Source organism: Bubalus bubalis, chromosome 14 (assembly GCF_019923935.1).
Source record: "Bubalus bubalis isolate 160015118507 breed Murrah chromosome 14, NDDB_SH_1, whole genome shotgun sequence".
Classification (NCBI taxonomy): domain Eukaryota; kingdom Metazoa; phylum Chordata; class Mammalia; order Artiodactyla; family Bovidae; genus Bubalus; species Bubalus bubalis.
In genome coordinates, this window is record NC_059170.1 from 72642728 (window position 1) to 72664199 (window position 21472).

General features: G+C 40.6%; 1 protein-coding gene across 1 annotated transcript; it reads left to right on the forward strand.

Moving 5' to 3' along the window:
- Positions 1–1684: 1684 nt before the first annotated feature.
- On the forward strand, positions 1685–20462 carry LOC123464867 (putative ankyrin repeat domain-containing protein 19). The gene is made up of 10 exons (XM_045162578.1): positions 1685–2160; positions 4847–4961; positions 5123–5296; positions 10355–10461; positions 11962–12099; positions 13303–13370; positions 15872–15905; positions 17008–17077; positions 20044–20104; positions 20197–20462. Exons 1-10 carry the CDS (start codon positions 1928–1930, stop codon positions 20460–20462), a joined length of 1266 nt encoding a protein of 421 aa, XP_045018513.1. The 5' UTR covers positions 1685–1927.
- The last annotated feature ends 1010 nt before the right edge of the window (positions 20463–21472 follow it).

Below are 21472 nucleotides of genomic sequence, written 5' to 3' on the forward strand. Positions count from 1 at the left end.
TCCTGCAGTATCAGAAATGAGAGGTTGACGCTACACTGTGAGTTTAGATCAGAATGTGCTCTGGAGCAAATGTGTGTTTCCTGCTTCCTCCCAGCCTCAGCCACCACCTGGGAAGAGAAAAAAGCTCATTGCTCTTTCCTGGGAGCCAGACTGAGGAAGGTTGAACATCCACTCCAGCTGTTCTCCACACCTGGGATACACTTAATCAGAGCACAGTGCGTCAGCCGCACAGACACAGGGCAGGAGTCCCCTCCCCACCGGGAAGTGACAACAGCCTGTGACTGTATGCACGCCAACCTGCCCCCCTCCCCATCTGTGGGGACAGATCAGGGACTGAGGGTCTTGAGCTCTTTTTCCCTCCAGTGAGGATCCAGCTCGTGGCCTCACCATGTGATGTTTATACCCTGGTAACATCACTGGCAGCTTTCTCTGAACCTTACCATCTAGCACCTGTGACCTGAAGTGCTGAGAGCTCTCCCCTTTCACCTGTAGGCAAGCTGTTTGATTTCGGCTCCGGTGGCAGAGAGAACAATTCCAGAGTGAGGGAGCAGAATCTAGGCTGTAGTGAGGAGGAGTGAGGCTGGGCAGCTCCTTCAGGGTGTTTGGTTGTGGGTTGAGCACCTTTGAGGCTGCAGGTAAAGGGGGCAGCATAGTTGAGGGAGAGGTGTTTTTTTTTTGTTTTTTTTTTTTTTTAAATTTATTTTTAACTGAAGGACAATTGCTTTACAGTATTGTGTTGGTTTCTGCCAAACATCAGCATGAATCAGCCACAGGACAGAGGGCTTTTTTCTTTTTAACGATGGGAGCCATCCTGGTCAAAGCCTCTTGGTCCCTGCTTTTCCTACTATCAAACGCTGTTTTCCCAAGTAGACTAGCTTCCCTGTTAGCTCAGTTGGTAAAGAATCCACCTGCAATGCAGGAGACCCTGGTTCGATTCCTGGGTCAGGAAGATCCACTGGAGAAGGGATTGGCTACCCACTCCAGTATTCTTGGGGTTCCTTGGTGCTCAGCTGGTAAAGAATCTGCCTGCGTTGCGAGAGACCTAGGTTCTATCTCTGGGTTGGGAAGATCCCCTGGAGAAGGGAAAGGCTACCCACTCCAATATTCTGGCCTAGAGAATTCCATGGACTGTATAGTCCATGGCACAACGAAGAGTCAGACATGACTGAGCGACTATCACTTTCACTTTTCATGCTTTTCATAAATGGCCTTGAGGAAATTTCCTCAATACCATAAGTGGTATTGAGGAAATTTCTATTTTATTGAAGTTTTTTTTATCATGAATGGGTTTTAAATTTTTTCAAGTGTTTTTTACGCATAGTCTTACTTTTAATTCTTACTTGAATGTTGGTAGAATTGAGCTTTGAAGCCATTTGGTCCTAAGCTTTTAACTTTTGGGATTTTTTTTTAAATTAATATTTGAATCTCTTTATTTGTTACTGGAGTGTTGAGTTTTTCTATTTTTTCTTGTTTTAGTCTTGACAGGGTGTATGTTTCTCAGAATTTATCTATTTCTTCTAGGTTTTCCAATTTGTAACTGTTCATCAATAATAACGGCCCCTTATGATTATGCTTCTTTACTTCTGAGGTATCTGTTGTAATGTCGCTTTCCTTTCTGTGCTTATTTCAGTTTCTCTCTTTCCTCCTTCCCTTAGGTAAGGGTTTATTGATATTATTTGCTTCTTTTGAAAAATGCACTTCCAGTTCTTGCACATGCACACTGGGCATTCTGGCACACGGGCAGTGTGTTTAGAGGTGTCGCTTAGCAACGATCATTCTGGGATGAAAGATTCCAAACCGTTGAGCTTCCCAGCTGGGAGGTTGCGGCGGGACGGCTCTGGCTTACCTGTAGAGCTTGTGTTGGGTTTAGGGGACTGTGAAGAGCTGAGGGGGAGGTGAGGTGTGTTTGGAGCCCATAGGCTCTGCGATGAAGAAGATTTTTGGCTACAGGAGTGAGAAGGGCAAGTCGCCCTTAGACTCCTCCATCGGCCTGGGGAGAAACAGAGGTCATCGTAGAACCAGCTTCCAGCCCGGGTACCACATCCGAGACAGGGACCTCAAAAAGATCCACAAAGCTGCCAGCGTAGGCAATGTAGCCAAAGTGAAGCAGATTCTGTGGCTCGGAAAGAATGGCCTGAACGACAGGGACAAGAAGAACAGGTAAGTGGGGAGGAAGGGCCTGGCAGGGCTCCCTCCTGTGAGTTTCCTCTCCAAGGCTTGCAGACACCTTTGTGGGATCCAGCGCCCCACAGACTTGATAGGCTGCAAAAGCCTTAGCTGCTTTCGGACCCACTTATAATTCCCCTTATAGAGCACTTTACTGGTCATTTTAAAGTGATTTAACTGAATGACAGTAATCACAGAACTGAAATAAAACATGAATAGCATCTTTTTTTTTCCTTCTTCCTTCTCCTCCTCTTCATTTGTTGTTATGCATGCATTAACATGATCTACTCATGAGTAGGAGAAGGCAATGGCACCCCACTCCAGTACTCTTGCCTGGAAAATCCCATGGATGGAGGAGCCTGGTAGGCTGCAGTCCATGGGGTCGCTAAGAGTCAGACACGACTGAGCGACTTCACTTTCACTTTTCACTTTCATGCATTGGAGGAGGAAATGGCAACCCACTCCAGTGTTCTTGCCTGGAGAATCCCAGGGATGGTGGAGCCTGGTGGGCTGCATCTATGGGGTCACATAGAGTTGGACACGATTGAAGCAACTTAGCAGCAGAAGCAGCAGAAAGAGCTCTCAAGTTCTATAGCCCTCAAGAAATCTTCTGGAACTCCCTGGCTCTCACATTGTTTTTCTCATGTGATTTATGAAAACTCTTCTTCCCTTGGATCGTCCATTGTGGATATTGGCAGTGGACAGATTTTTGATGTTGTCGGCATCATATTTTTAATGTACACATTTTTATACCATAAAGTTATATATTACAAAAAACTGCATAGTGAGAAAAATAATCCCCATGACAGGCCAACTTCTGGGTTAAAAATTCTTCAGCTACACTGTTTTATATCAGTGTACACTTATATGTATATGTTCTTTGCTGAAGGACCTTAGAAGACAGCTTTGAAGTAGGAAGCTGGCTGTGTCCTTGAATAGGAGGACATTTTCTTAGGATCTATGGTCTTTCCATATTTAAACCAATAAACATACTGTGGTTTTAAAGATTTTGGGTTACACATGCTGTCTTTAATTGTGATGAAATTAAAAGTTTTGTGTAGTAGGCAAAGATTTGCCCTTTTAGATATCAAAATTTGCTGGGTGACATTTTCTATTAGGAAAGATAAATTATGTGTAGATGTAGGAGAAATAACCTGGTAACTATTTAGAGAAAAGTAACTAGATTTTTATCTCACCAAAAGTTTCAGATGGAGTATGGATCAAAAATTTTAAATACACAGGGTGAGAAAAGTACCAGAAGAAAACTGAAATTCCTATCTGTACATTTTTTGTGTGCTGACAAAGACCTTTTTTTCCCTAGTTCTACTGTTTATTAACCTTAATATTTTTTAATTGGATGGTAACTGCTCTACAATGTTGTGTTGGTTTCTGCTGTACAACATCATAAATCAGTTGTAAGTATACATATATCCCACCCCAGAGACCTTTCTAAGAATGATTTCAAAGGCAAGAATTCTGGAGTTTCCTGGGTTTCACCTCCCCACCCCACCCCCCAAAAAAAGAAGAAAAGAAATCTGAAAGTTGATTTAGCAACCCCCCAAATTTAAAAATCTCTGTAGATCGAGCTGTGTGCAGGGAAGTTGGATGAGCAGACAGGACTTGTCTTTCTGGCACTAATAGGAATGTGGCACAGATAAAAATAATTTGTCATTTTCAATTTAATTTAGAATTTTTTGTGAGGATTGGTATCCTGTGACACTTTCAGTCTTTTCAGAAGTCGAGGGAATCTTGGGAATTTCCTGGCCGTCCAGTGGTTAGGACTCACTGCTCTGGGCCCAGGGTTCGATCTCTGGTGAGGGAACCAAAGTCCTGCAAGCTACAACGACATATTGTACAACATGGTGAATATAGCTAAGATTTTATAGTCCCTTTAAATGCAGTGTAACCTGTAACAGCTGTGGGTCACTGTGTGGTGCACCTGTATGATATAATAATATATAACACACGTCATCTCTAAAGCAAGCTTAGATGGAAACACCTCACGGGAATTAGACCAACAGGAAAAAAGAGAAATGAACAAACAAAAATGCTACAATTTATAGTTGTAAAGACTATGAATTATAAATTATATTCCAATATCAGAGACGTTAAAATGTGAGAAAATGAGCATATTAGAATCATCGAAGTACAATGTTGTCTCTAATCCTCAAAACATATCTGCAAAGGAGGTGTCATAGCCTTTGACTTCATTCAGATGTTGTCCTTGTAAGATAGTAGTAAAAGTAGTAAATATGATAATACAATCTAACAATCACTAGCTGTTATCTGTGCAAGGGATGGTTCTACACCCTGCGCGTGGATCTCATTTAAGCATCGCATCAGTGTCCTGTGAGATAACTACTACTCTCTCTCCATTTTGTTGGTGAGGAAATTGAGGTACAGAGAGGGTGAGTGACGGCTAATAAGTGACCAAGTCAAATTTAAACCCAAGTTGAGCTGAATCTCAAGGTCTCACGTATTCTATTCAAGTAGACTGTTCTTTCTTTACTGTGTAAGAGGAGCTAAACTAATATATGCTGCTCTTTCTCCAGAAGAAAATGAAATATTTGTTTCAGAGGGATAGGAGTACCATGCTATTGGTGTTTTCAATCACACAAACAGTTATTTGTTTTGAAACAGTTACACTACAGTTTCCTAAAAACTTGTCTTGCTTTCATAGGACTGCGCTCCACTTGGCCTGTGCCAATGGCCATTCAGAGGTGGTAGCTCTCCTCCTGGAGAGAAAATGCCAGCTTAACCTCTGTGACAGTGAATACAAGACCGCGCTGATGAAGGTATGGGGCAGCGAACCATGTCCACATGAGATGGATGTGATTTAACTACTGAGACTAAAAATGAATGTATCTCATTGAAATATAGGGAACTGGTGAAGCTTGTGAACTGTTTCCTTAAATTCCTAGAATTTACACTCTGTTTCTTGGCACAACACTGACAGGCCATAGAATGTCAAGAAGAGGAGTGTGCGACTCTTCTGCTGGAGCATGGTGCCGACCCAAATGTCACGGATGTCGATGGCAACACTGCTCTCCACTATGCTGTCTTTTGCCAGAATGTATCGCTCGCAGCAAAGCTGCTTTCCTATAATGCCAATATAGAAGCCAGGAACGAGGTATAGCTCAACTAACTTTATTCACAAAATATTTGCAAACCATTTTTCTAAACCAGAAGTGTTTTATTGATAACAGTATGTAAATAGGTAGACTGAGTAGTGTCCAGCAGACCCTGTTACCATGGAAACAACTCCAAAGTCAAGCCAGCAGGTGGGTGGAAAATATCAGAGCCGACAGAAAGGGCAAAGCCCCCTCAGCCACCCTTCTACCCCAGAAGGAAGATTTTCCCACTAGAACGTGCTCAGGAGTGGGTGGTAGGCTCAGATCAGATCAGATCACTCGCTCAGTCGTGTCTGACTCTTTGCAACCCCATGAATCGCAGCACGCCAGGCCTCCCTGTCCCTCACCAACTCCCGGAGTTCACTCAGACTCACAACCATCGAGTCAGTGATGCCATCCAGCCATCTCATCCTCTGTCGTCCCCTTCTCCTCCTGCCCCCAATCCCTCCCAGCATCAGAGTCTTTTCCAATGAGTCAACTCTTCGCATAAGGTGGCCAAAGTACTGGAGTTTCAGCTTTAGCATCATTCCTTCCAAAGAAATCCCAGGGCTGATCTCCTTCAGAATGGACTGGTTGGATCTCCTCGCAGTCCAAGGGACTCTCGAGAGTCTTCTCCAACACCACAGTTCAAAAGCATCAATTCTTCGGCGCTCAGTCCTACAAAAAATGAAGGCTTGGGGAGAGTGAAGTGATGTGATGGGTGGCTGCTTCCAGCGGCTCAGGGAATGGGCCAAGCTGCTGGAGGAGGGATGGGGGTAGGAGGAAGGAGAACCAGTGCCCAGCAGGGGGGAGCTGGGGGGTGCAAGTGGGCTGGGGAGGCAGCAGGCCTGGAGCCCTGAGCCCTCCAGGACCCCGATTCTGAGATCCTGTCACGTGGGTCAGGTCACGTTTGACACTCAGCAAGGGTGTTCACTTGTACTGGTGACCACTTGGTTCTCCAGGTACAAGTGGGTCTCCCACGCTCAGCCCTGGGGGGCTGCTTGGCGGGGCTGCAGTGGAGTGTGGGCAGCTGATGATGGTGAAGCTGCCCCTCCTGCTCTTTCTCTTGTGGCTGCAGCTCCGGAGCTGCAGAGAGAGCTCCCCAACTCTCACAGGTGGGCTCAGTTTTCCTTGTTTGGAAGCTCCAGCCTTCCCTGAGTGAAAATATTTTGAAAGCACTTGATTGTCTAAGATATCACTTTAAATCACGATATTGCTCAAGACGCATTAGGGAGTAAAGCATTCTTTTTTGTGTTGATGGCAGATATTTGTGATAACACTGCACTTGTTAAAGGTAAAACTTTTTCCAAGTATTTTTCCCTTACTGAAAAAAAATTTTTTTTCTAATTAGTCTAAAATAACACAGTAAAGCAAAATTTGCCTTGGAAATAGACTTTGTCTTAAAACTCAAACAAGCATTTGACAACATAATAGAAATCTTGCTGCTGCTAACACATTCCAATTTTATGAAAAAATGATTTATATAAAAATGCTTTCTCTCTCATTGCCCAAGGCTTCAGAGGCTAAAAGGAAAGGCAAAGGAGCGAGCAGGTGAAAAATGCAGATCAAGTTGGAATTTTGGCAGTTGGGGTATGCCAAGAAGAGGTGTTTTTTAAATATTTATTAGGCTGTGCTGGGTCTTAGTTTCAGTATGCAGGATGTAGTTCCCTGAGCAGGGATTGAACCCAGACCCTCTGCACTGCGAGCCCTGAGACCCAGCCACTGAACCACCACAGAAGTCCCAAGGTTTTGGTTTTGGGGTTTTTTTTTCCCCTTCAGTTTATATATTTTGGTAAGGTGCTTTTCAGTCTCAGGGACAATAGTTGTTATTTTGAGAAAGAGACTGAGTGAATTGGAGACTTGCCTAGATACCAATTTTAGGAAGACTTGGCAGAAATCAGATCAGCAGTGAACAGGTGGTGATTAAGTTGGGGAAAAAAAGAGAAGAACAAATATGTAACAGAAATATTATCCTATTCTGGCAGAAACAGCCAGTTAGACAAGAGTCTGGACTCTGCTCTCAATCTAGAAGGTCTTGATGGAAAGTAAGGGGTTTATAAACAATGAGATCAGGTTGCCTTTTGTGTTTATTAGTCACTGTTCTACCATTATTTACCCAGGAAAATTTAATTCTGTTTTGATGACTCTTATCTCTTATACTTTTCTCTTTTCTTCAAATCCTCAAGTAAGAGAAGGAATTGTCCATGTGGGTGAGAGATGATACTGGAATGTTTGCTGCGCTAATTCTCAGCTAGAGTGTGCTGGTGAAAACCACAATCACTTGGGAAAGTTTATTAAAAAATTTACAAGCCTAGGCTGTTCCCTGAACATTTTGATGAAATAACTCGAGGAAAGCCTGGACATGTGTATTTAGAAATATTTCCTTGAGATTCTGATACGATCCTTGGTGAAGAACTATGGAGTGATTAAGGATAATTTCTAAGTGCACCTATCTCAAAAATAAGTAATCGATAGAAGAGTTGGAGTTTGATCAATGCTGGCTACTTCCATCAGCTCCCTCCTTTGCAACAATATTAGCCAGACTTTTTCTTCTGCCTCTGTGATTGAGAAGTTCAAAGGAATATTTTTGGCAAAATCTATTGGCTTGAATAATATAACTCCTTTTTCTTCCAACCACTAATTATTCAGTGACACTCCAAGAGTCTTTAGAGATTTGCTCATGGCGAAGTCACTTCGTCCGGAGAGTCTGACCCTTTAAGAATTTTACACCTTCTGTTATCAACCAGGTCATTAGGTCAACAGATGTTTGTTACCAACAGTGTTTTCCTGACTGCAGTAATAGTAACTCATGAGCCTTCTTTTGGTGTCAGCAGGACAGACTCTTGCAGTGTGTGTGTTAGATTTGCTGAGCCCTGGCATAAGCAAGACGACAGCTTTAAACATCAAAACCCATGAAGTTAGTACAGATGGGGATTCTTTTAATAATTTAGTTTCAGCAGTCTTAGGAACTCATTATCCATTTGGTTAATAATCTGGGAGAATTCTAGAAATAGATTGTAGTTTTAACAAGCAGCGGAAACATTCTTAAAGAAGGAATTTTGAGTCTTGTGTTTTTAATTTATTTTAATAAAATTATGAGTCAACAGCAATTTTTATTACATATTGAGACCCACTTTTCTTGTGAAACACATGATACTAAAGAAAGGAAAGCTTTCACATACAAATATTTGCTTTATGCCCACCTATTTGGAAACGGCAAAACGTGAAACCACAAGTGGGCTACAGAGCAAATGCGGTCCTTGGATATGTTTAGCTTACCTACCTGCACAGACTGAGTCAACATTTAAAACTTAGCAAACTCATGCGGAAGTCTGCATTTCAGGCTTCTTGGAGAACTCAATCTGGTCCCCCTTGAGCCCATTCTGCGTACGGAGGCCGCCCCTGTTTGGTCTGCATGCGGAGGCCGCCCCTTCTATATGGGGCGTGTGTTCGCAGGTTTGCCAGCCTCACCTGGCTTTTTCACTTACTCAGGCCACCAGCTTTCCCTCCATAAGCATTTGAGTTTCCAATTCTTGTTTTATAGTTTATTTTGATAACTATTTCAAGATTTTAAATACAGTGTAATTAATCTATAATTGATTTCATATTTTAAAAGAATTTCTTAAGGATGGGATTGAATTTTTCAAATTAGAATTTTAAGTTGGTTGTGGCAGTTTCACACTGAATGAGTCTCCCAAACACACAGGATTATGAGAGAGAGCGCAGGGAGAATTCACGGAAGAGCAACTCCCCGAGAAAACGCTGAGTGCATATTTATTGGTAACTTACATTCTGAAGGAGATCAGCCCTGGGATTTCTTTAGAAGGAATGATGCTAAAGCTGAAACTCCAGTACTTTGGCCACCTCATGCGAAGAGTTGACTCATTGGAAAAGACTCTGATGCTGGGAGGGATTGGGGGCAGGAGGAGAAGGGGACGACAGAGGATGAGATGGCTGGATGGCATCACTGACTCGATGGACATGAGTCTGAGTGAACTCTGGGAGTTGGTGATGGACAGGGAGGCCTGGCATGCTGCAACTCATGGGGTCGCAAAGAGTCAGACACGACTGAGCGACTGAACTGAACTGAACTGACCTTGTAATCTTTAACTAAGAACAGTAAAGCAAGACAGAGACCAGAACACTGGGATTAAGGAAGCTTCCTCCTGGAGGGCTGGAGGTAATTACATGAGAGTCGTCAAGAAAGGTCTTTGAAGATAAGCAGTGTTTTTCTGTGTCAAAACAGCATCTAGCTAAAGCTGACCTGTCAGGTTAACTTAAGGGCGGGGGAAGGAACAAGCAAAGGAGAATGAGTAAGATTAAATTTCGGGAGTCTTTGCTGAGAAAGCCAAAAAACATGGTGCCTACAGTTGGTTTTTTGGAAGAAAGAAAAACACAAAACAACCTTTCTCTTTGCGTGTTCATGAAGAGGATAATATTCCCATCGGAATGTCTGTAAACCTCATGAGGTTACTCTTGGTCATCCTTGGATAGGTTATGCATGCTACAGATAATATTATATAGTCCTGCCTCAGCATTGTTCCTAAAATATGCAATTGATTTAGTAGCTAATTGATTCTCTCTGGAGGAGTGTTGAGACTAGTAATAGAGCAAGTAAATACTACAATATTCCTGATTAATACTATGATAGAAGCAAAGATCCTTGGAACCAGTAAATGTTGAAAGTGAGTTTTAGAGAATGACTCTGTGGTTCATCTTTGGAAGAGGTAGAGGAGGAGCATTTATCTTTTTGAAAGACATATTTGGCTGCACTGGGTCTAGTTGTGGCACGTGGGATCTTTAGTTTCGGCACGTGGAATCTAGTTCCCTGACCAGGGATGGAACCTGGACCCCCTGCCTTGGGAACTCAAGTCTTAGCCCCTGGACCCCCAGGGAAGGCCAGGAGGAGGAGCATCTTGAAGAGATAGAAGGCGCGCTGGGGGATGAGGAGGAGGGGCTCCCTTTTATTTACTTTCTGAATTATATGTTTAAGTTCAGAGAATCTATTGCATGATTTTCTGTTCACTTTAGAAATAGGTTAACTGTGTACATTAGAAATGGTTTTTCCTGTTTTACAGGATGACCTTACACCACTCTTACTTGGCATAAGTGAAAGGAAACAGCAAATGGTGGAATTTTTAGTAAAAAAAGAAGCAGATATACATGCGGTTGATAATATGAAAAGGTACAGTTGTTCTTTTTCTTGTTAAAAACCTTAGTGCTGTTCTCGGGTGCTAAGATCAAGATTAAATTAATAACAGGTTTCATTTGTGATCAACATCTTCATCAGTTAGGTAGAAAATCAATTATTCTGACTGGGAATCATGAAAAACTATATAGCAGGAATATATAGCAGGATTCATATTCCTTTATAATATTGAGTGATGTCATATGCAACCTATTCTTTTTTCTGGTTGATCTTGTAGTAGCTGAGGGATTTCATACTAGTTTCATTAGCTTTATAAAATATGGATTCTGCTTTTCACTTTACCTTATGACAGTATTGAATTTCTTAATTATTTTATAACGATTGTTTAACCTCTAGTTCGTATATATTTTTCCTTAAAAGATGCATACTAAACATAAAGGACTTGATTTTGTCTTTTGGATGACTCTTTGCTTTCAGTTACTTTCTTTAAAATATACTGATGGTATTAGATTGCAGAAGAGTCCTTCACAGTTTAGTGACTAAACAGCAACAGAAAAGTGATTAGTAATCACTGTCACCAGATACTGTGGGCTCATCAGTTTTTATCCTTTTTCATTTCTAGTACATTTTGATGTTTTCATTTTAAATGAAGGTAGAAGGAAGAATGATAGGTTTAATTGGATAAACAGTTCCTTTAACAAAGATAAGTCAGAGGTGGATGATACAGACGAAAATGATGGGCCTTAGATTCAGACTGGGTTCAACTCCTAGCTTTCCTACCTATTAGGGTTATGACCCTGGGCACAGTACTTATCATCAGCAAATAAGTTTCCTGGTACAAAAAGGCAAATAGTAATGCATCCTTCAAAGGTGGCTGTGTGTATATATAGTATTTCATTTAGTGAAGAGCACATGCTTGTCAACATCATTAAGTGCCTCGATGACTATTTTTATTTCCATTATTGTTAATATTTTTGTTTTAAGCCTGCAAATAGCCTTTGCTTAACCCAACCTCTAGCTGACTTTGAAGCATAATATATGAGACTAAGGAGGAAACGGGGGATTCGTCCTTTAAATACTCACCTGCCTCAGATAAGTGACCTCAGCATAGTTTCTTGTCCATCAAGGACTTTGTTATTACTTTTTTAAAGCATTTATTTATTTGACTGCGTGCAGTCTTAGTTGTGGGAGCTCTCAGTTGCAGCATGTGGGATGAAGTTCCCTGTCCAGGGGTGGAACCTGGGCCCCCTGCATTGGGAGCCTGGAGTCATAGCCCCTGGTCCACCAGGGGAGTCCTCATCAGGGACTTTTGAAATAGTAACTGCTGCTGCATGCCATCCCAATGGGACAGGAGGCTTCTTTTCCATCCCTTCATTTTAGCCGTGGAAGTAATTTACAAGGATGTACACTCGAGCATGTAAATGGTCAGTTCTTCATGGAAGGGCAAGATGTTAACTTGGTAAAGCATATCAAACGAGCTGTTTCTGTAAGTTAACTCAACTTCCTGAGGGTGACGTCATCTCTCTGTTGTTTTAGAACCGCCCTCATACTTGCTGTCAATTATGAATGTGCCAATGTAGTCAGTCTTCTCCTTCAGCGAGGTGCTGACGTCTCTTCTCAAGATGTCTTGGGACTGACTGCAGAAGAATATGCTGCTATTAGTGGTTTTAATATGTAAGTGTTTACATTAAAATGCCAGTTCTCACTAAACTGCAGCCAAAAAGAATTTTAACTGTTACTTGTTACATGACCAGTGAGAGTTGTCCATTTGGTGCAGGTAGCTTCTATCCTGTGGGGGCACATTTGCTTAGGTCATAGGTTCCCTGTCATCCTTCCCAGAGTAGTGGGTGTCAACTTGCCTGAGATTCCATAGTTACAGTTGGCCCCCTCATGGGATCTGTTTCCTGTAAGAATGAAAATCTTCCAAAGGATTTATCTGCCTCATTTACCAGAAATCCTTAAATCTCAAGTAAGTTAGTTCAGAGAGGAATTTAGAGAGGTAAGCCCTGCCTAGGACTTGCCAGGATCCATTGTAAGAGTAGGGCAACGTCTTCCAAGTGAATCGGAGATGAACATGGAGATTAAGCGTCATTGTCAGAAAGATCTGCTGGTTGCGAGTTTGAGCAGGTAGAGAATGGAGAGTAGCGGTCCAGGCCAGGTCTTGATTGTGATTAGTTTTCTGCACTTGGTGTGATTAGCTGCAATAATGGGGGATAATTATGTTATCTAATGTAGTGAGTTCATATTTTATAAATAAATTTAGGTACAAATTATATAAGAGCTGAGGTTCCCTAAATTATGAACCACAAAGAACAACTCATCACCATAATTAATAAGTTTCCTGCAGCCCTTGAATGCTAAACATATAAGAAAACAGACATTGGTTTTATTGGGGATTTCAAAGTAGTTCCAGCAATAAAGTTCAAGAACAAATTATTCCATTCTGCAAGCATTTTGGGGATATATTATCTCATTAAATCCTCTTAATCCCCTTGTGAAATAAGGCAGTAAGATCCCAGGTGTGTAGAGGAAGACTTTGAACTCCAGAGAAGCAACTTCTCTAGAAACAAAGAGCAGTTGGTTACAGAGCTAGGATTTGCAAGTTTGAAAGAATTTTCGTATGCCAAGCTAAATCTAGTTAATCTACTGAGCTATATGCCCTAAGTTCATGACTACTTCATCTTCCTTTTCTTTCTCCTTAAAATACATACTAAGCAAAACTTTGTAGAACTTAGAAACTTGAAATCTATGGGACAATTGTAGTTTTGATATTATCACTGACATTGTCTGTCTGAAATAATCTAAGAATTTAACATATTTTGTGGTTGTTTTTCATATTAGTGTTAAAATATTATTTATCACATTTTTAACACATAGCATTTGCGAACTGATCTCTGAATATAAAGAAAAGAGGCCTAAAACTACTCCCGAAAACAGCAACCCAGGTATGTCATCTGATAATAATGAATTACTCTTGGTGATTCTACCATAGATAAAGTAGGAGTGAGGAAGTTTCAATAATGAAAGAACTATGATAAAATTAGTGTAAAATGCACGTGTGTTTTATTTTTAAATTAATTTCTTAATAGTCTAGTATTCAGAATTGTTAAAGAAGTTAAATGTAGGTAATTTAACATCAGAGACAGTATTGTCTGAAAAGAATTCCATGTATTTAATCACAGCTGCTAAAATCCTGTATTAGATTTTTGTGTAAATTAGAAAAATGTTTGTTAGTATGATATATATTTCATCTATAATCATATTATAACAAATTGGATTTCTTATAAAAGTGGAACTTTAACTTTTACAAATAGTTTGCATTTAGTGAATGAATAGTTATTAGTTACTGTGTAGTGATTAGTCTCATTAAAAAAGTTACCATCGTTTAAACTGGGAACCTCAACAATCCCTTCCTGGTAGGATAAGAAATGATAAACAGTAAGAACTGCAATGCTGAGCCAGTGTGCAGCGTACCAGGAAGAGATTACTTTCGAAAGATACCTTGGAATAGTACAGATCAGAAAAGCAATGCCTAGTTGAGAACCACCGGTTATTTTGCCTATTGTACCAACAAGGTGTCTGTTACCAACTTTATTGCTCACAGATCCAAAAAGAGTGAGATAGGTTGGCTTCATTAGAACCAGAATTTTCCTTCTGTGTGTTGGATGATTGTCATGATAGTATAGTTTTGTAAGAACAACAAGTTCTGTTGCCCTTCTTTAAAAGATTATCATAATAGATTTTCAAATAGATCAACTTGGGACTCTGCAGATTCTAATAAAAGACCCCAAACACTTCACATTAGCAAAAACACCACTATGTCCCCTTGATGTGGCATCTAGCACATGGTACAAGCTGTCTGAGAACACCTTTAAACTTAGTAGACCTCTATCTAATCAAAAGGGGCTTCCCAGGTGGCTCAGTAATAAAGAATCCGCCTGGCAATGCCTGAGATACTGGTTTGATCCCTGGATCGGGAAGATCCCCTGGAGAAGGAAATGGCAACCCACTCCAGTATTCTTGCCTGGGAAATCCCATGGACAGAAGAGCCTGGTGAGCTACAGTCCATTGGGTCGCAAAGAGTTGGACATGACTCAGTGACTGAACAACAACAACATCCATCAAAGGACTTCTGTATGTTAGAGAAGATACAGAGATGACATAGAGTCTTGGTCTTCGATATGCTCAGAACAGAATAGAGTTGTCCCTGGTTACTTTCTATAGTTTTCTAAACAGACTTTTCAAGGAAATCATTCTTATTTATTTGTTCATTTGTTCACTGAAGAGATAACTATCAAGTGTCTTTTACGTACCAAGCATTGTTCTGATGTTACAGGGTGCAAACATTTAAAAATCACTGCCCCTGCCCTCCAGGCTCGAGCTTGGAAGACCCCTCTCCCTCCATGTGAGTCATCCCTCCAGCATCAGATCATGACGACACATGTGAAATGCTGTCCAACAGCACCAGAGTCTGTAGCTCCTTCCATCCTTCCCTTCCTCCCCTTATTCATCAGCTTAGGATCTGATGACAAATGCCTTCCAAGCTGAAAAAGCATGATTTCTATCAACATTTGCCATATAATGTGCAGGATTGATATAATGATATATCCCTCAGTAGAACAGAGCACTGTTTAGACCATCCTGCTCTAGGTGGTCCAGATACCCTTGAACAATGGAAGGAAATAGTCTCAAGAGAGTGTGCTTTTCAAATGTATTAGTACGTATACACATATATTTAAAACATTAAAAAGTTCAGCTTATGTGTATCCTACTGAGTGCTCACCACTACAAGTCTAGTCCTCATCCCCACCACCCACGTGACCCCCTTTACCCATTTGCCCTCCCCCACCTCCCTTTCAAGAGACCATCCTTTCTAAATCTGGAATCACTACATCCTTCATACTTCTCTTACATTTGGAAAGAGGGCCAGGAAGACTTTGTCTCCTATATTTTCCCACGCTCTGAAGTTCAGTGCCTGTAGACCAAGCTTCTCTGTGATAGGGCATTTTCATCCTGAACTGAAGAGCCAGAGAATTTGTGTTATGTCCCAGCAAGACACCTGTAGGCTCTGTTCACTGCTCCAGGCAATGGAAGCCCAGAAACACTGTGCTGTTTAAGCGTGCTATTGTCAGCTTATCGTACTGATTCTATTAATGGTGTAGTATCATTTTCTGTCAGTCTCCTAGAGTTTGGTTAGGATTATGGTCATTGTAAACAGCAGTTCTTTCTTCTTTCTTTCTGTTCTACATTTGATGACTATAAAGGAGAGCAATGGTTCTTAGATATTAATGGCCCATGAGTATAATACAATCACTATTCCCTCTAGTGTGGTCTCCAGGTGTGGTCCCAAAGGAATACTTCTAAACAAAACATCAGTCTTGAGGTTTTAATAGTCTGTATTTTTCTTTTGTTGATTTAAAATGTGTCTTACTTTTTTCTTTAATAGCGGCTAAGAGTTCTGAAGAAGACTCTTTAAGCAGGTAGGATTTGACAGATTTTTTTAAAATTGTATGTGTTACTAAGAGAACACACAGAGAAGAGAAGCTAATGTTTGTTGAGTGTTCTACTCTGGGTTAGAGATTGCATTATGTGCTTAACATTTGTGACCTCATAGAGTCATCAGAACAGCTTTGTAAAGTAACTGTGTCCTACTTTTACTTAATTAGGCAACTGGTTTGAGGAGGTTGATGAATTGACCCATGAGTCCATGGTTAAAATGAGTTGACCTGTGATTTGACAGCTGGCCTGCCTGGCTTCAACATCCACTCTCCTGTCCCTCAGCAGAGATTGAGAAGTACCCGTGTAGCATATAAGTGAAACATACAAATTATTTCTTTGACTTGTGTCCATTTTAAGTTTTAGACATTGCAGGGAGCTCCTGTATTCCCTTTCCAGTAAAGGGGAGGAATGGGGCCTTCTCCATAAGTGATTTCCCTGCTGAAGGACCAAGACTGCCGTTTTTGATGGACACAGTTTAGTCTCTGAACCAGGGACAGACAATGGAGAAGGAGCAGCATATCCTTCTGCTTTAAGTCATCAGGTTTATTCCAGTTTGGGCAAACAAAAGTTATGTCAGTCCATCAGTTAGATTTTCAGTTCAGCTATTAGGACTTGGTGAAAACATATTATTTCAGTCTTTGTTATGGGAACTATGAATGAGTCTTACCTAGATATGTCCTAGGTTAGGAGAGATGGAAGCAGAAATAGGTAACTAAAATCTTTTTTGGAGACTTCTCTGGGGGTGCAGTGGTTAAGATGGTTAGTAAGACTTCTCCTTCCAATGCAGGTGGTGTGGGTTCAATCTCTGGTAGGAGGAGCTGAGATCCCACATGCCTTGGGATCAAAAAGCCAAAACATAAAACAGAAGAAACATGGCAACAAATTCAATAAAGACTTTTAAAATGGTCCACATCAAAATATCTTTTAAAAAATGTTTTAAAACAGAGGCCAAATTTTAATTATGTCAAGAAACTTCGTTTACTACATAGATAGCCAAACTTTCACTTGCTTCTTTTTTTTTTTTTTTTTTTTTTCATTTAGAGAAATGAACTCACTCATTTTCGTTGTGTTTATGCTCTAAAGGTTTTCCAACAAACCTGGTGTGGATTCACGGCCTACATCAGATGATGACGTCTTAGGTTCTGAAATCAAGGTAAAGTGCACTCTTGTGAAATTAGTTTTCATGCTCTGAATTCAGTTTCATGTAGTGTTTACTCTTAAATTCAGCAATGGTGTCCCTCTCACTGTTTTATGTTTGTAATGGAAAGTTCTTCAGGGCAAACTATTTTATAAAAATATGACTAGTTGATTTTTTTTTTATTTTTAACTTTGGTAAATACTGAAGGTGGGGTGAAGAAAACAATGGGCTGGAAAATATAGAGTGACAGGAAAATTGTATTGGGAAAAGCTTTCCCACAGTGAAGGAAATATGAATTTTGGTCAAGGATAGAGTCTTACTGTGAATTTTAAACCATAAGGACATGACTTTTGCAACACTCATAATGATATCTTTAGTGGATATAATTACTTATTTTAATAATCATGGAATCTTCCTGGAGCCTTTCAGTTCCAAAACTATATAGCATATATCATCTAGTTGCCGCCCCCCCCCACCCACCACTACCCACCACCCCTGGACACTTTATTTTGGTTTGTTGGCATTGGCAACCCACTCCAGTACTCTTGCCTGGAAAATTCCATGGACAGGGGAGCCTGGTAGGCTGCAGTCCATGGGGACGCAAAGAGTCAGACACGACTGAGTGACTTCACTTTCACTTTTCACTTTCATGCATTGGAGAAGGAAATGGCGACCCACTCCAGTGTTCTTGCCTGGAGAATCCTAGGGATGGGGGAGCCCGGTGGGCTGCCGTCTATGGGGTCGCACAGAGTCGGACATGACTGAAGCGACTTAGTAGCAGCAGCAGCAGCAGAGTTGTTAGGAGGGCCTTTTTTTTTTTTTTTTCCTCTGTTTCTGTCTCGGCTCTGCATTAAGACTAAAATAAAAGTTGAAGTTATAGAGATTTAGAAATTAAAATTCTGTGTCTCCAAAATCCATATTATAAAGGGATTCCACTGTGTTTTCTCAAGCATTCCATTAAGAGTATATTCACAACTCTTCATCTCATTGAAGAATGCATGTTGGCCTAAAATAATAACCAGCTATAGAAGCGGTTTCCCTTGTGGCTCAGACAGTAAAGAATCTGCCTACAATGCAGGAGATCTGGGTTCAATCCCTGGGTTGGGAAGATCCCTTGGAGAAGGAAACAGCTACCCACTCCAGTATTCTGGCCTGGAGAATTCCATGGACCATATAGTCCATGAGGTTGCAAAAAGTCGGACACGACTGAGCGACTTTCACTTCATAGAAGCAGAGACTTTTAATAACCATAAGATAAAACTTACAACTTGAGATTTTTTTTTCTATTGTAGTTTTAAAAAAACCTAGTCCAAGTTATTGTGTCACATTCTAAAGCTTCAGATTTCAGACATTTTGTATTATTCTGATTTAAGTGTTCATCTTATAGCCCCGTATCAGTGTAAGCTAGTGGAGTTCAGGAAACAATTGTGCATCTCCTGGAGCATGTAGCATAGGTCTCGAGTGTAAGAATCATGTTAATAGTTTTTGAATGTGAATAAATGAAGAGAGACATGGGATCCTGTATAATGTTACAGGTAATATAGTCAGCTGCATTATGTTGAGGAAGGAGGTCCTGCATAACAAGGAAATAAACAAGGAATACGTGAAAAGTAAAAGGTTATAGTATTTTTTTCAGTGTCCACCAATTGTGAGATGAGAATTTTAGGTTAGAATTTTTGACCATTTTAGCCCCATCTTGTGTTCCATTAAATGTTTCTTTTCAAGCCATACCTTCTCCTCAGAATTTTGATTACCAGTTCTTTTTCCCAGTAAATAGTTAGGAATATTTCTTAATCAATTTTTCTCTCTCTCAAGTAATACTTTACAACATTCAGGTAGTGATAGATGACCATGTGTGGCTACTCAAATGACATTTTTTATAGTGGCAAAATTCAACTCTAATATGGTAGTATTTATAAACAAAAAGTTTTAGAGTAATACTGACTGCTATACCAGGGATATATTATGAACAAAAGCCTCTGTCTTAAATATATGTTTTATATACAATGTATGTTGATATTTTCATAAAATTTGAAGAACAATATAGATGCATAATTTATATGTTAATAAAAGCATATAAAATAGAGGCTTTGTTCATAGTATATCCTTAAGAATACTGATATATTACTGATCTATTGTATATGAATTTTAAATATATGTGTTTTTCCACAAACCTTATTATACTTATTTTTTTCCCTTAAGTTTGTACTTGACTAGGAACTTCTCTCTCTTTGCTTTCTTTTCCTCCCCCACCCCCCCCCCCTTTTTTTTTAAACTGTTAACCTAATTTTTCCTTGCAGAATACTTTTCTTCAGTGTCTGTTCTTTCAGTCCATCTCTCTCTGCCTCTACTGTGAATATGTTTGATTATGGCTTTCTGTTTAGTGTGTTTGTGGCTTTCATTCATGGTCATTTCCCTACAGGTTTACTCTTGTTTTTTTCCCTTTTTCTTTGAAAGAGCTGAATTGAAACAATCATTTGTCTTTAGTTGTTTAACAAACAGAATAGAAGTAGCTTATCCTGTTTGCACTTGTAACCTATCTAAATAAGGTTCTACGAAAATCTAAAATTTCATATTTCCCTTCCCAAGTGATAATTGATGCATATAGAAATCATGCAAGCATATGTCAAAATATAGCAATTAATTTAAATGTCTTAGTTTTTCAATAGTACTCTAAACTGCCAGGGATACATTTTTTTTCTAGAACATTTTGGTAGAGAAATAATCTAGTGGATGTCATAGTATTTGTACAGCAGTCAATTAGGGGTAAGGAGAGGAACATCTGGGGTTTCTGATGTCATCTGTCATAATGCTTACCCTATGAGAAGGTTAGTCAGTGGCAGAACTGGGATTTGAATCCACATCTGAATGACTCCAGAGCCTGTGTTCTTTGTGTTAGATCATATAGTAATGGGGGAGGTTATAATTCTTTTATTCAAGTTGATACTTGTTATTCATCAAGCTCTTATTTTCTTCTCCAGAAGGAACCAAAACCAAAGTTAGCAAAGCTAATGAAGGCTTTTCAGCAATCCAAGAGAAACCGTAAGTTATTTGAGGACTGTCCTCCTGGTGTTATTCACTGATTTGAAATGACACAGGTTCTCATGTACTCTCCCCTGTTTTCACTGTATTAGAAGCAGAATGTGGCATTGTGAGACGAGAGAGTGCCACCCTCTCTGAGAACAATAATTCTGATAGTGAAATTGAAGATGTGGTTGAAACCCTTCCCAAACCATCACCTGGAGTCCAGGGCTTCTCTCATCCTGCCTTCCCAAGGCCTGATCCTCTTCCAAAATCACTCAAGACTCTAGCAGGCCTTGGTCTTGCAAAGGTAAGTTGTTTTGTTTTTAACTCTTTTTTCCCCTGTACTTTTTTACACACCATTCCCTTGATCCTATGATGACAAAAAGGATCCCACCGCAGAAATGGAAGACTTCAAAGTCAGGATACAAAATGATGTGATAATAAGAGCAATATATCTGCATGGTTCAGATTTATAAATGTTGTCATACTAAGTATGCCATTATGAAAGAAAAAAATTACAAAGCAATTAGGAAAACAGCTAGATGAATATGAAGACTGCAAGGGGGATGAAGGAGAAGAATTCATTTAAGAAGGATAAGATGAAGACGAGACGAGACAGAGGAGGCGGTCCTAAGATGGCAGAGGAATAAGACAGGGAGACCACTTTCTCCCCCACAAATTCATCAAAAGAACATTTGAATGCTGAGTAAATTCCACAAAACAACTTCTGAATGCTGGCAGAAGACATCAGGCACCCAGGAAAGCAGCCCATTGTCTTCAAAAGGAGGTAGGAAAAAATATAAAAGATAAAAGAGAGACAAAAGAGGTAGGGATGGAGCTCCATCCCAGGAAGGGAGTCTTAAAAAAGCGAGAAGTTTCCAAACACGAGGAAGCATTCTCACTGCTGAGTCTGTGGCGAGCCTTGGCACCACAGAGGGCAACATAACCAGGAAGAAAAATAAATTAATAATTAAGACCCACAGATTACGTGCCCAATGGTAACTCCCCCAGTGGAGAAGCAGTGCAGACGCCTGCATCCTCCACTAGCAAGCGGGGGCTGGGCAGGGAGGCGTGGGCTGCATTGCTTAGAGTAAGGACTGGGCCTGAATGCCCCGAGGGCAATCTGAGGGAACTAACTTGGGCTAGCAAACCAGACTGTGGGAGAGCTACCACGCGAAAAGCCCTAACCTAAGACACTACCAGGCCCATTCACAGAACAAAGGACTGAGCAGAGCTAGCCGGCTGCAGGCCAACCCATCCCCCGCCTCTGGTGACAGGCAGGCAAAGGCAGCCAGAGCTGGAAGGGGGCAATCGCGGCCCCAGAGAGGCATTATCTAACAAACTGCAAGCAGGCTTCGTTGCTAACCAAGACTTCTTGGGATTCTG